A 15209-nucleotide genomic window follows, 5' to 3' on the forward strand; every position below is an offset into this window, starting at 1 on the left:
ATTACACTGAGTGCTCATGCTGCGAGCAGCCGCGTCTAACAGCCTGGTTGATCAGTCCAGCAACCAGGAGGCCTGGTCGACGACCGGGCCGCGGGACACTAAGCCCCGGAAGCACCTCAAGGTAGCCTCAAGGTAAGGTATGCTACTGGAACTTTATTCTCCTCTCCCATGTACTTCAACAGTCTCAGGGTAATTGTATTTTGTAATGTTTAATTTTGCTGTTGTCTGGTGTCTTGTTCTGAAAATTTCTCGCTGTATTTTGGACCGTTTCAATGGTTATGTGGACCATAAGTTACCACTCATTGTGAATGTTGTTAAGGTCTATTCTCTGCTCTGGAAGTAATGTTGTTGCTCTCTTATCGACTAGATTTGTAAAATTCTCTTTCTGTGTTGGCGTAAAGGTTTACATTTACCTCAAGGTGTATTCTGAATATCTTTTTTCGCCAATACTTTCTAAATTCTCGTTCTTGCTCTCTGTCTTCATAATATTCGCTTATTCCGGCGGCTTTGACGCAAGGAGGTTCCTCGCTTCCACCTCCCATCACGTTCTTCACAATTTTCCACAACTTTCCTGGGTTTTTGTGGTCAGTTTGGATTACGCTTGTTGGATCATTCCAATATTTGGTGTATTCTAGTTGACCAGACCACACACTAGAAGGTGAAGGGACGACGACGACGTTTCGGTCCGTCCGGACCATTCTCAAGTCATAATCGACTTGAGAATGGTCCAGGACGGACCGAAACGTCGTCGTCCCTTCACCTTCTAGTGTGTGGTCTGGTCAACTTACTTTAGTCACGTTATTGTGACTCATCGCCTGCATTTGGTGTATTCTACTTTGTATCACTCTTGCTCCACCTATCTCATCCTATTCTCTATCTTCTAGTACTTCATCACCCATTTTCCGCCCCCTTCCTCCCTCCCTCAGCCCTCTCTTCCCTCTCTTCCATCATTACCGCACAGCTTCTCTTCCCTCCCACCCTCTCCTTCCTCATATTTGGCTCATTCTAGCGATGGAGAGATACAGGTGAAGAAAAAATTGCTGAAATGTGGAATATAATGTGTCTGTTGACACCAGGCGGGCTGTCCGCCTTGCTGACACCAGGCGGACTGTCCGCCTTGCTGACACCAGGCGGACTGTCCGCCTTGCTGACACTGTACGTTGTGTGGTGTGTGTGTGTGTGTGTGTGTGTGTGTGTGTGTGTGTGTGTGTGTGTGTGTGTGTGTGTGTGTGTGTGTGTGTGTGTTTGGGTGTTTGGTGATGATCGTGGAGGGATACAGAGTGTTGTAAAGGTGGAGGGAGGGAACTGTTTGGGGTGTGAACTGGTACAGGGATGATACAGTGTATCCGGCCTCCCCCTCCCCCACTATCAGCAGCCTGGTACAGAGGTTACAGAGTACAGTCCGCTCATCACCACTACACGCCCCACCACCACTATTATCACCACCAATATATATTTTTAAATATTGTTGCATTTTTCGTATTGCATTACAGTGTTCGCCATTTTTTTTTACATTTTAATCGCATTCAATATTTAAACCTTTACTAAAGTGTGAAATGTAAACTGGTTTAATCATTGTGTTGAGTAGAAAGTAGCTAGGTCGTGTTCACACATGCCGTAGCTCTCTCCACACACACACACACACACACACACACACACACACACACACACACACACACACACACACACACACACACACCTTTACTGCCCATCAGGGACACCCGCCACTCTCACACTGGGAGTCACCAGCTCTGAGATATCCAGTGTTTGTTTTACAGATAACACGGCACGTACCCACGATAACCAAGATAGCCCCATGGCAGCGATAACTTCCAGTCTGGACGCAAGGGGATTCTAAATGAACAATATATTTACGAAGTATGATAATTTTACCCAAATATATATATATATATATATATATATATATATATATATATATATATATATATATATATATATATATATATATATATATATATATATATAACTTGTTTGTATAAACGTTCAGGAAAATTTTTGAAAATTCCGAGATGAGAACGTTAATTGTTGACTCGGTGTACGACGCTTTCCAGTTTCCTGGTACGATAATGTTGACAGATGGCCAGGATGTGGCAGCGTACGATCACTCCAGTTTTTTCACCATTTTACAACACAATGGGTAATGGGTGAAATATTTGGCGGAAAACTGTGATCATTCTTGAAAATTCAGGATAGACGATTGCATGCAACTGACGAACAGTAATTGATGTGATAGATAGTACACAGACTTTCTTCGGTACACTGTCGTTCAGGGCCTCATGTGCTGTCGTTTAGGGCCCATACACTCTCGTTCAGGGGCCTCATATACTGTCGTTCAGGGCCCCCATACACTGTCGTTCAGGGCCCCCATACACTGTCGTTCAGGGCTCGTCATATGAACCAATTACGTTCATCTGGGAAGACACGAGTCCATCCTCACAATGGACACGTTCCGGTCGACTTTTCCTTAACAAAACGTAACTAAAGTCTTTCCAAGAAATCCTTCCTCCTCCTCCTCCTTCGACCTCTTCACCCTTTATTTAATTTATCTTTTTACCTTCTACCAGATGTCATGCTGCTCTCTTTAACTATGTCCAATCCCGTTGTTTTCTGGTTAGTAGTCCTGGGAGACGATAACAGAGGAGATAACTGATGTGAGCAGTGATAGCCTGCCCTCCCTCCCTTCCCTGCCCTTCCCTTCCCTGCCCTTCCCTTCCCTGCCCTCCCTAGCCTACCTTGAGGTTACCTTGAAGTGCTTCCGGGCTTAGTGTCCTCGCGGCCCGGTCGTCGACCAGGCCTCCTGGTTGCTGGACTGATCAACGAGGCTGTTAGACGCGGCTGCTCGCAGCCTGACGTATGAGTCACAGCCTGGTTGATGCCTAAAGGTCATTTACATCTCTCTATCACACTACACACCAATAATAATAATAATAATAATAATAATAATAATTATAATAATAATAATAAGTTAGTTTCCTGGTGGTGATGGAGGCGGAAGCGACCACGACTACGGCAGCCATTTATATGATTAGTCTGTCAGTCACCATATGCCCAGGCGAGCTATTCCGTATTCCTGTCCCGCGCCCCCTACCTCTCTTTCTCTCTCTCTCTCTCTCTCTCTCTCTCTCTCTCTCTCTCTCTCTCTCTCTCTCTCTCTCTCTCTCTCTCTCTCTCTCTCTCTCTCTCTCTCTCTCTCTCTCTCTCTCATATTGTAGTTTGCTGTAAAATACTTGAACTAAACCCAACTAAGACCTAACTAAAACAATAATAAATCATCTAAGGTTATCAATTCTGGTAACCAAATATATATATATATATATATAATATATATATATATATATATATATAATATATATATATATATATATATTATATATATATATAAATTGGAACCACCCCGGCCAGGAGCCTCACTACCTCGGCCAAGAGCCTCACCACCTCGGCCAGGAGCCTCACCACCTCGGCCAAGAGCCTTACCACCCCGGCCAGGAGCCTCACCACCTCGGCCAAGAGCCTCACCACCTCGGCCAGGAGCCTCACCACCTCGGCCAAGAGCCTCACCACCTCAGCCAGGAGCCTCACCACCTCGGCCAAGAGCCTCACCACCTCGGCCAAGAGCCTCACCACCTCGGCCAAGAGCCTCACCACCTCGGCCAAAAGCCTCACCACCTCGGCCAAAAGCCTCACCACCCAGGTCAGGAGTCAGCGAGGGTGACGTAAGTGGCCGGTGTGGTGAATGTGGCGTCACTGGCTGTGTCGTAAGCCTCGAGTGTCATTTGTTTTGTTTCTCGGCGGGCCTCCAGGGGGCGCCTCCCACTTTACTACAAGTTCCTCTTCTTTGTCTTTTTATGACATGTCTGAAGGCTTTATTAAGCCAGTTTGCACTCAGAGGGTAAAGCGGTTTTTTATGTTCTTGAAGAGGTTGGTGAAGGCAGGAACAGGCAGGTGTGGAAGGGTTGGGCGGAGTATATATATGATGACCCCGAGGCGTCGCTCATCTGGCAGCCAGACGCCATCTTTCTTTTCATAATATGCGCAAATTTTATCATATAATTTTTGTTATTTAAAGTTTTGTATTTTTTTATGGGTAGGGGAAAGTTTACATATATAACACTGATATTTTTTTGTTGTTCTAGGTAAAATAATTTGGATGAAACTTGGGCGACTACAAATGTTTAAAATGTGTAATTCTTTCAAGAAATTCTCGCCATTCTTACCAACTCGTAATCCTGCAATTCCAGTTTTATTAACGTCTTACTTTTTCTTGGCAAAATTTTCCCTCGTCATGATGTTTTAAAAGTTATTTTTTTCTGATGCGAATCTTTTGTTATTTTGTCCTGAGGCTTTGTTGTCCTGTCGCTTGGCGGGAGAACTTGATCAGCTGATGAGTCCAGCTGATATGACCACCACCGCCGCCGTCACCACCACCACCATCACCACCACCACCACAACCATCCTCATCACCACCACCACCACCACAACCATCCTCATCACCACCACCATCACCATCACCACCACCACCACCATCACTACCACCACCACCACCACCACCACAACCATCCTCATCACCACCACCACCACCACAACCATCCTCATCACCACCACCACCACCACAACCATCCTCATCACCACCACCACCACCACCACCACCACCACAACCATCCTCATCACCACCACCACCACCACAACCATCCTCATCACCACCACCATCACCACCACCATCACTACCACCACCACCATCACCACCACCACCATCACCACCACCACCACCACCATCACCACCACCACCACCACACATCACCACCATCACCACCACCACCACCACCATCATCACCACCACCACCACCACCACCACCACCACCACCACCACCATCACCACCACCACCACCACCACCACCACCACCATCACCACCACCACCACCACCATCACCACCACCACCACCACCACCTCCACAGTATTGACTGTGTAGACTGCATCTTCCTAGATTGTCAGGAAGCATTTGACAGCGTTCCTCGTGACGGGTGTGAAGAAGACTGGGATAACTGGGGAAAAACAATGGCGTGCATGGAGGAGTACCTAATGGACTGAAAACAGAGCCACAGTCACAGAGATTTCGAGCTGGAGCAATGTAAGAGGAGGGGACCCAAAATGTTCAGTCGTGGAAGCGCTGCCGTGAGCAACCTGCCCAAGGGAGTGAGCTCATTCATGTCAATGTCTTCAGATGATGTAAATCTGGCGAGGAATGTGGAAGAAGAGCGGGACTGTAGGAAGTTACAAGAGGACCGTGTCACACCCCAGGAGGAGGTAGATAGGTAGTAACGAAGATAGGAAAGGGGAGAAATGAGACCAGGAAGTATCTTCACCATAAGGGGAATAGTTCTGCTGACAGAAGGGAAGGGAACTATCAGGGAAAGCGCCAAGCCATTACGACAATATATAGCACTGGAAAAGGGTCAGGATAAGGATTTGGGATGGGACGGCGGGGGAAGGAATGGTGCCCCAACCCCTTGAACGGTCGGGGATTGAACGCCGACCTGCATGAAGCGAGACCGTCGCTCTACCGTCCACCCCAAGGGGGTTGGAGACAACTACGGGAATCGTAAATAAGATGAATATTTGGGAGTGGATATAATCCCAACACCTGCCAGGGGCCTGACAGTTGAGTGGACAGCGCTTTGGATTCGTAGTCCTGAGGTTCCGGATTCGATCCCCGGTGAAGGCGGAAACAAATGAGCAGAGTTTCTTTAACCCTGATGCTCCTGTTACCTAGCAGTAAATAGGGACTTGGGAGTTAGACAGCTGCTACGGGCTGCTTCCTGGGGGGTGTATAACAAAAAGGAGGCCTGGTTGAGGACCGGGCCGCGGGGACGCTAAGCCCCGAAATCATCTCAAGATAACCTCAAGATAAGAATAACACCAATACGGGAGTCTCACCACCCACGCCACACATAAACAAGGTAACATCGGCGGCATTTGGGATCCTGTCCAACAATAAAACATTATTTTAAATACATAAATTGGTCAAAGAGGGTTACACTATGAAGAAAGGCTAATGGAACTAGATCTCACAGTCCTAGAGGATAGAACAACTTGGGAGGGGATATGATCACAATATACAAGATATTGAGGGGAACCCTGGAAACACAAACCGAAACTGTCTCTATTTTCCGCTTGTTACAACTTGTAATAAAGTTGTTACATCTTGGCTTAACGTGTTTATGACGTATTAGAACGTTGTTACAATTTGCTATATTGGTTGTTATAACTGGTTAGGTGTGTTAAAACTTGTTCGAACGTTTTACCAACGTCGTAGTTTCGGTATGTGTTTGGCGGGAATAGACAAGTTGGACAAGGTCAACCACTTTAAAATGAGAGAAAGTACGACAAGAGAACATAAATGGAAACTGGAAATGCAAATGAATCTAAGAAATGTAAGGAAATACTAATTGAGAACACAATAACATAGCTGCCACAACTGCAAGAAACATTACAGGCTGGATAACAAGAACCTTTCAAACAAGAGATGCTATACCAATGACGATACTTTTTAAGACACTAGTTCTCTCTATCTTGAGGTTATCTTGAGATGATTTCGGGGCTTTAGTGTCGCCGCGGCCCGGTCCTCGACCAGGCCTCCACCCCCAGGAAGCAGCCCGTGACAGCTGACTAACTCCCAGGTACCTATTTACTGCTAGGTAACAGGGGCATTCAGGGTGAAAGAAACTTTGCCCATTTGTTTCTGCCTCGTGCGGGAATCGAACCCGCGCCACAGAATTACGAGTCCTGCGCGCTATCCACCAGGCTACGAGGCCCCTCTCTAGGGTGAAACATTGTTCCACACTAACAACCCCATTCAAAGCTGATGACATTGCTGACCTGGAGAGCGTGTTCCTTTACTGTCAAAATCAACTCCATAAAACATCTAAATTAATAGGACCGTTTACAAATTTTAGATCTGTATTCTCTAGAGTGTTGATGAGAGATTCAAAAACATTTGCACAGAAAATAATAGAGGGACGGAAATAACTCTTCGTGGGACCAGAAGGCATGGCAGGAAGTGCACATTAGCCCCGTTGAAAAGCTGAGGTACAATAGGTACGCTGAGAGAGAACTATTATATCTATTACCATCAAGGGGTCCCAACTTATCAACACTCTCCCTGTACACATAAGGGGCATAACTGACTCACCTCTCACAAGATTGAACTCTAGAAACACCTGCAAATGACACCTGATCATCTAGGCTGGGATTCACTCGTCAGGCTGCGAGCAGCTAGGTCCAATAGCCTGATTGACCAAACCATCAACCAGGAGGCCTGGGGCCAGATTCACGAAGCAGTTACACAAGTACTTACGAACGTGTACATCTTTCCTCAATCTTTATTGGCTTTGGTTACATTTATTAAACAGTTTACAAACATGAAAACTTGCCAATCAACTGTTGTTATTGTTATAAACAGCCTCCTGGTGCTTCGGAGCTCATTAACTGTTTAATAATTGTAAACAAAGCCGCCAAAGACTGAGAAAAGATGTACAGATTCGTAAGCGTTTGCGTAACTTCTTCGTGAATTTAGCCCCTGGTCAGAAACCAGGCCGCGAGGACAATGATCCCCGGAACCAAGAACAGCTTGTCAACAAGTAGGTACCCAATACAATAAGTCTATAAGTGAACTATAAGGTCTATAAGTGAACTATAAGGTCTATAAGTGAACTATAAGGTCTATAAGTGAACTATAAGGTCTATAAGTGAACTATAAGGTCTATAAGTGAACTATAAGGTCTATAAGTGAACTATAAGGTCTATAAGTGAACTATAAGGTCTATAAGTGAACTATAAGGTCTATAAGTGAACTATAAGGTCTATAAGTGAACTATAAGGTCTATAAGTGAACTATAAGGTCTATAAGTGAACTATAAGGTCTATAAGTGAACTATAAGGTCTATAAGTGAACTATAAGGTCTATAAGTGAACTATAAGGTCTATAAGTGAACTATAAGGTCTATAAGTGAACTATAAGGTCTATAAGTGAACTATAAGGTCTATAAGTGAACTATAAGGTCTATAAGTGAACTATAAGGTCTATAAGTGAACTATAAGGTCTATAAGTGAACTATAAGGTCTATAAGTGAACTATAAGGTCTATAAGTGAACTATAAGGTCTATAAGTGAACTATAAGGTCTATAAGTGAACTATAAGGTCTATAAGTGAACTATAAGGTCTATAAGTGAACTATAAGGTCTATAAGTGAACTATAAGGTCTATAAGTGAACTATAAGGTCTATAAGTGAACTATAAGGTCTATAAGTGAACTATAAGGTCTATAAGTGAACTATAAGGTCTATAAGTGAACTATAAGGTCTATAAGTGAACTATAAGGTCTATAAGTGAACTATAAGGTCTATAAGTGAACTATAAGGTCTATAAGTGAACTATAAGGTCTATAAGTGAACTATAAGGAAGCAGAAGTTGTGGAAGCCACCTCCATCCACAACTTTAAGTCCAAATGTGACGAATTTGAACCTCAGAACAGATCACTTATAACGCACCAGGCATAAGGTGGTCAGTAGGCACAGGAGCCTCACTTCTCACAGGAGAAGTGAGGCTCCTGGCCTCACAGGAGAAGTGAGGCACAGGAGCCTCACTTCTCCTCACAGGAGCACAGGAGCAGTAGGCACCTCACTCCCCCGTAGTCACTGGTAGGTAATAACTACTAGATAAATGCCCTGTGTTAGGGCTTCTGACCCCCTGCTGTAAATTCTAATATATTGCATTTTGTTAACATTCGGCTCTACAAAATAAATATTGTGTATGTTTCAGGTGAGCGTATGTAGAACATTGGGGATAAAATTTTATGTTCCATATATATTTCAAAACGGAATTGATTTTGCGTATTTGCTGCATGCAAAAAAACTCGTAAATTCGAGTCAATATTTTTCAAATTTATACCACCGCACTGACACAGAAAACGGATTCTTACTTTTAAAATCTCCATTCTAATTTATGTTTTTTTTCAAGAATTGTAGATAACATATGCATGTTAGGCCGGTCGGCCGAGCGGACAGCACGCTGGACTTGTGATCCTGTGGTCCTGGGTTCGATCCCAGGCGCCGGCGAGAAACAATGGGCAGAGTTTCTTTCACCCTATGCCCCTGTTACCTAGCAGTAAAATAGGTATCTGGGTGTTAGTCAGCTGTCACGGGCTGCTTCCTGGGGTGGAGGCCTGGTCGAAGACCGGGCCGCGGGGACACTAAAAAAAAAAGCCCCGAAATCATCTCAAGATAACCTCAAGATAACCTCAAGATAACCTCAAGATAGGCTCTTCACCTGGGTCACCGGACTCACTGCTAGCTCACAGGGAAGGATATCTTGAGGATATATCTTGAGATGATTTCGGGGCTTTAGTGTCCCCGCGGGCCGGTCCTCGACCAGGCCTCCACCCCCAGGAAGCAGCCCGTGACAGCTGACTAACACCCAGGTACCTATTTTTACTGCTAGGTAACAGGGGCATAAGGTGAAAGAAACTCTGCCCATTGTTTCTCGCCGGCGCCCGGGATCGAACCCGGGACCACAGGATTACAAGTCCAGTCTGCTGGCCGCTCGGCCGACCGGCTCCTTAACAGCGGGGAACAAGATAAACACCCCCCCCCCAAAGGATGCCTGATCAACCAGGCTGTAATTCACACGTCAGATGTTGCCGGCAGCCGGCCTTTTTAACAGTCTGGTTGGAAAAAAAATTCTGCCAGGAAATCTGGTCAGAAACCGGGCCGCGGGGACGCTGATCCCCGGAAACAATAACAGCTGTGTGTTTATGATGGAAAGCTTTCGAGGTTGTGTATTCGACGTATGAATCACAGCCTGGTTGTAAATGTATTGTATATGTAATACAAACATGTATCAAATGTATTGAGACTGTATTATTAGCTCTGGCATTTGTATTATGCAGTATACAGTATATGTGTAATGACAACATGCTGTATTGCTATTGTCTTTTGTCCTGTGAAAATAAATAATATATTTTAATGTTATGTAAACTAAATCTAACATAAATATACAACCATATGTGAAAGAAGATATCGAATTTGAATTTGAATGCAGAGCGAGGGAGAAAAAACATGAAATGAAGAGAGTCAAAGCATATTCGGTAGCTAGGCGTTCGTGTGGAGTCGGCAGCTAGGCGTTCGTGTGGAGTCGGCAGTTAGGCGTTCGTGTGGAGTCGTCAGCTAGGCGTTCGTGTGGAGTCGTCAGCTAGGCGTTCGTGTGGAGTCGGCAGCTAGGCGTTCGTGTGGAGTCGGCAGCTAGGCGTTCGTGTGGAGTCGTCAGCTAGGCGTTCGTGTGGAGTCGGCAGCTAGGCGTTCGTGCGGAGTCCTCAGCTAGGCGTTCGTGTGGAGTCGGCAGCTAGTCGTTCGTGTGGAGTCGGCAGCTAGGCGTTCGTGTGTAGTCGGCAGCTAGGCGTTCGTGTGGAGTCGGATTGTGCTCTCGGGCGACAGACTAGCTTCAGAGGCTGGCGGGCCACTGAAACCTGCGGCAGAATATTGCTAAACTGCATATTTGTACATAAATCCCTTCAACCTGAATCAATTCTATATATATGGCAAATTGTTTTGTAATATAGGGATATTTGGGGATTATTTTCCCCCGCTAGCGTGTGCGTGTCTCTGTATCTCTCTCTCTCTCTCTCGTGCCTAGATACAAGCGTAGTCTCCTGAGGGCGACTTTGTTATCTAAATTTGCATGAGGAGAGGCGTGAGAGTGTGGGGAGGTGTTGAGAGTAGCAGGAAGCCTTACATAATGGCTGGGGCCAACGGGTTCAACTGTCGGGTTTCTAATACAGCGACACCGCGCCTCTCTTCCCTCGTGTTGTCTCTACTTTCACGTCTATGGATGGTTTTAGAACTCCGAAATTGTGTTGGCTAATTTGGTTTTGACTCATGATCTATACGCTGTGGTAGGTTCAAGTTCAAGTATGTTTATTGAGACAAGAAAGAAATATATCTGAAAGGGATAGAGTAGCTTAGGCTATTTCTACCCCCCCCCCCTCTTCACTGTGGTAGGATAGGCTGTAAGGGAAAATGAGTTGAGGATACTCTTGTGAAAGCTTACGTAACTGTACCGGGACAGCTATCAAAAGCAATAAGAGAATAGAGTTGAAAAGTGGTTTAGGCCACACAACTGCAGGTATTAATCAATCATTTAAATGAATTATTTTTCCTATCTGTAGGTTAAAATTTAATGGTCATATTTGGCCCCCCTGTATGCTAAATGATCGTCAATTGTTTCTCCCAGTGCTGTAAATAATTCACTATTTTCTCTGCATGGGTCCATAAGGTTGACTAACACTGACCCTCTTCCACAGGCTGTTCAGGATACGCCTGCGCAGAGATGCCTCCATTTTCGCCGAGGACGTGGTGTTCGAATCCACGGACGGGCCTATCGACTTCGACCTCGGCAAAGTGTATTCCGGGAGTCTCGAAGGTTAGTTATGCTTTAGTCTTGTTTAGATTTACACACACACACACACACACCATATATATATATATATATATCTATATATATATATATATATTAATATATATACGAAAGAATGGGATGGTAGGAGAAAAAATATTAAAATGTTCAGTGAGGATCCACAAGGTCTTCTCTTGAGTACTCTTTATTTTCTTCTCCGAGGCTATGCGTCCCTACACCTACACCAGAGGTGGTAACCCCCTATTTATAAAAGTATATTTTTAAATGCATATGTTTACATAAATAAATTTGAATAAACAAATTTGAACGCATACACTGTTAAATGTAACGTTCATATATACTAATTAAAATTAATTAGATATTTTGTAACGTTTGGTTTTTTGTAACGGTTAAAAAACGTTTGTAATATACAATGTTATTTATATAGATTACTAAGTTAGAATACAAAGTAAATGCGAGACATTGCTTGCACGCCCGAGTCCTGTTCCTTGAGACTTAGGATTGAATTCCACGGCTTGCGTAAACGTATATAGGCTACTCAGTCGTGTCTTAAGGAGACGTCGGCGTTGTCTCTTAGGCGTCAGCATGGCCCGGGGGCTCTCCGACGTCTTAGTCTAGACGGCAGCTCTCTGGCTTTTGATCTCCTTGGGAGCTGCTATCTTCCGCTATCTCTTACTCTCTCTCTCTCTCTCTCTCTTCTCTTCTCTCTCTCTCTCTCTCTCTCTCTCTCTCTCTCTCTCTCTCTCTCTCTCTCTCTCACTCTCTCACTCTCTCTCTCTCTCTCTCTCTCTCTCTCCCCTCATCCTTATCTCTTGCTCCCCCTCTCCCTTCCTCCTCCATCTCCTTACCTCTCCCTTCCTCCCTCTCTCTCTCTTTCCCCACACCCTCCGTCACTATGTGATGGGAGGGAAGGGTGATATCAGGAGACAGCGCCAGCCATTGCGACTATATAGCACTGGGAAGGGATCAGGATAAGGATTTGGGATGGGACGAGGGGAAAGGAATGGTGCCCAACCACTTGGACGGTCGGGGATTGAACGCCGACCTGCATGAGGGGAGACTGTCGCTCTACCGTCCAGCCCAAGTGGTTGGGTAAGGGGAGGGGGAAGGAATGCTGCCCAATCACCTTGGACGGTCGGGGATTGAACGCCGACCTGCATGAGGGAAGACCGTGGCTCTACCGTCCGGCCCAAGTGGTTGGGCGACGTGTGTGTGTGTGTGTGTAGGAGTGTTTGTAATGTGTTGTGTTGTGTTGCAGACGAGGAGCTAGCGAGGGTGGAGGGCGTGGTGACGCGGGAGGGACTGTTCGACCGGTCACGTGGCCACGCCCAACGAGCTGTACTACGTGGAGCCGGCCTCCAGGTACCTCCAGGAGGCCGAGTTCCACTCCGTCATGTACAAGGCGTCCGGACGTGGGCCCACCCGGCGCCCTCCCGCTGCGCCTCCCAGCAGCTGCACCTGCGGGGCCGCGTCCACACCCCCTGGGGGCCGCCCGTACAAGTCCCCGTGGGAGCCCGGCGGCTCCCTCTCATTCTTCCATTTCGTCCAGCGCGGCGCCAGCCTCGCCGCAGCCACAAGCTCTCAACCCCAAACATATGGCTGTGACTTGTAGTAAAAGTTTGTATGGTGCCGCCAGTGCTGGCGATGCAGCGTCTGGCGAAGTCGGTGCAGCAGCTACCTCCTCCTCCTCCCCCCATGACGCCGCGCCCTCAGCGTCTCCTCGACAACCTAGCCGTCTTAGTCGCCACCCTTCAGATAAACCTATTTTTGATAAGAAGAAACCGCCGTCTTTTGTAAACGAGTTCAAAGAGGCTGAGGGCGCAGCCGAGGATGTTCCTGCCGGTGCTGAGAGAGGGGGAGACCTCCCCCACCACGCCTCCACCACTTCCGCCCCCCACCACAACACGTCGTCCATCTCGCACCCCCAACACCAGGCCAGCCCCCAACACCAGGCCAGCCCCCACCACCAGCTGGACTTCCAGCTGGTGTACGAGTCTACGGGGAGGGGCGGGAGCCACAACCCCCCCACCACCGCCGCCCCCTGTAACTACACCAGGAGGGGGCCAGGTGTGGCGGCACCACCTCAGCCACACCACCACCACCACCACCACCACTACCACACCACCACACACAGGAGAAAGAGGTAAGGTCTTCCCAGGATATATGCTCCTCTCTCACACCTTTATGCTTAACACCAAATGTATTATATATACATTACGATGTATATATTATATACCAACCGAAATCACAATACCGTGATATATCAATGATAAAGTTTTGGAGTCTTTTTGGAGTATCATTTAAAATGATGAAGTTACAATAAAATGATGAAATGATGATATGTATATATGTATGTACCGTTCCTGAGGGATGAGGTTGCTAACACGTCGTGTGTGTGTGTGTGTGGACAGGTCGAGTGTCGACCCGCAGAAGACGACGTGCATGCTCTACCTGCAGGCCGACCATCTCTTCTACGAGAAGATCGGCTCCGAGGAGGCCTGCATTGAGACCATCACCAGACACGTCCCAGAGGGTCAACAACATCTACCGAGTCACAGGTCACTTGCTTCTGCCTCAGTTACCCCTAGCATATGCTCCCTCACTTTCCCTAGCAGGCACCTTACCTCCCCTAGCATGCTCCCTACTCTACCCATTTACCTTAAAATTGATGCGTCTTCGGGGACGACCGCCAGTTGAACGAGCCTAGCTTGAGGGCAGGTTGTCTGTTGCACCCATTTGTCTCTCTCTGTCTCTCTCTCTCTCTCTCTCTCTCTCTCTCTCTCTCTCTCTCTCTCTCTCTCTCTCTCTCTCTCTCTCTCTCTCTCTCGTCTCTCTCTCTCTCTCTCTCTCTCTCTCTCTCTCGTTCGTGTGACAAGGCTGCTTGACAAGAGAGAGAGAGAGAGCAGGAGCGAGCGAGAGTGCACGCAAGCGAGCGAAAGAGAGAGCGCGAGCGAGCGCGCGTCAATAAACCAAAGCCCCAACCATGTTATGGACATTTTGTGTCGATAACTGTAAAATGATCGCGGCCAAAGTTCTGATAGACGTCTCCAATACCTCCTCCTCCTCCTCCACTCAATTATTATTCTTTCACCCCATCTTCCTTCTTTCTTTTGTTCCTCTTATACCTCCCCCCCTCCCTTTATCCCCCCGCCTGTCTCCTTCACTCCCTTCCATTACCTGTCTCTCACACGGTTCTCTTCTAACCTTTTTCTTCTGCATGTTTTTGTAGTGTGTTCAGCCGCTCTTCTCCCTCGTTCTCCTCCTTTTCCTTCTTTACCCTGCTTTGCCTCTCTCCTTTCTGGTAGACATTTTTCTTATTTTTATCCTCATTTTCGGAGTTGTGTTTAATAAATATATTTTCCCATTACTCATTGTTCTTTGTTCGTCTACTTGACTTATCTGTTCCTTTTCTCTTTCATCCCCCTTTTCTCCTGACTTCCTTCTCCCTTACTCCATTCCGTTCCTTTCTCCCGCTTTCCAAGCTCAGGCGTCTATCATTAAGAGGAAAGCTTGGTGAAAGGAGATGCTCTCCTTGGACCCTTTGGGATAGAGGGGGGGGGGAAGGGGGCGATTGGGGAGGGGGTAAAGGGGGGACTGGGGAGGGGAAAAGAGACAGTCATTAGCCTGGCCAAAGGTGGCCAGGCTATAGAGTAAAAGGAATGGTCGAGTGGACAGGATTTAACGGCAGGATAGGGACTGCAGGAGGATGAAGTGGGCAGCTGG

The 15209-nt window shown here is 46.6% G+C and overlaps 1 protein-coding gene across 1 annotated transcript in view; it reads left to right on the forward strand.

Annotated features, from left to right (window-relative positions):
- The window catches only part of Kul (Kuzbanian-like), a gene marked incomplete in the record, with an annotated part of 66768 nt that overhangs the window by 30438 nt on the left and 21121 nt on the right, over nucleotides 1-15209 (forward strand). Inside the window, 7 exon segments of the mRNA XM_069315552.1 lie at nucleotides 11374-11492; nucleotides 12745-12797; nucleotides 12799-12894; nucleotides 12897-12981; nucleotides 12984-13629; nucleotides 13898-14012; nucleotides 14014-14044. Coding sequence (XP_069171653.1) covers nucleotides 11374-11492; nucleotides 12745-12797; nucleotides 12799-12894; nucleotides 12897-12981; nucleotides 12984-13629; nucleotides 13898-14012; nucleotides 14014-14044 — 1145 coding nt within the window.

This window comes from Procambarus clarkii, chromosome 81, assembly GCF_040958095.1.
Source record: "Procambarus clarkii isolate CNS0578487 chromosome 81, FALCON_Pclarkii_2.0, whole genome shotgun sequence".
Lineage (NCBI taxonomy): Eukaryota > Metazoa > Arthropoda > Malacostraca > Decapoda > Cambaridae > Procambarus > Procambarus clarkii.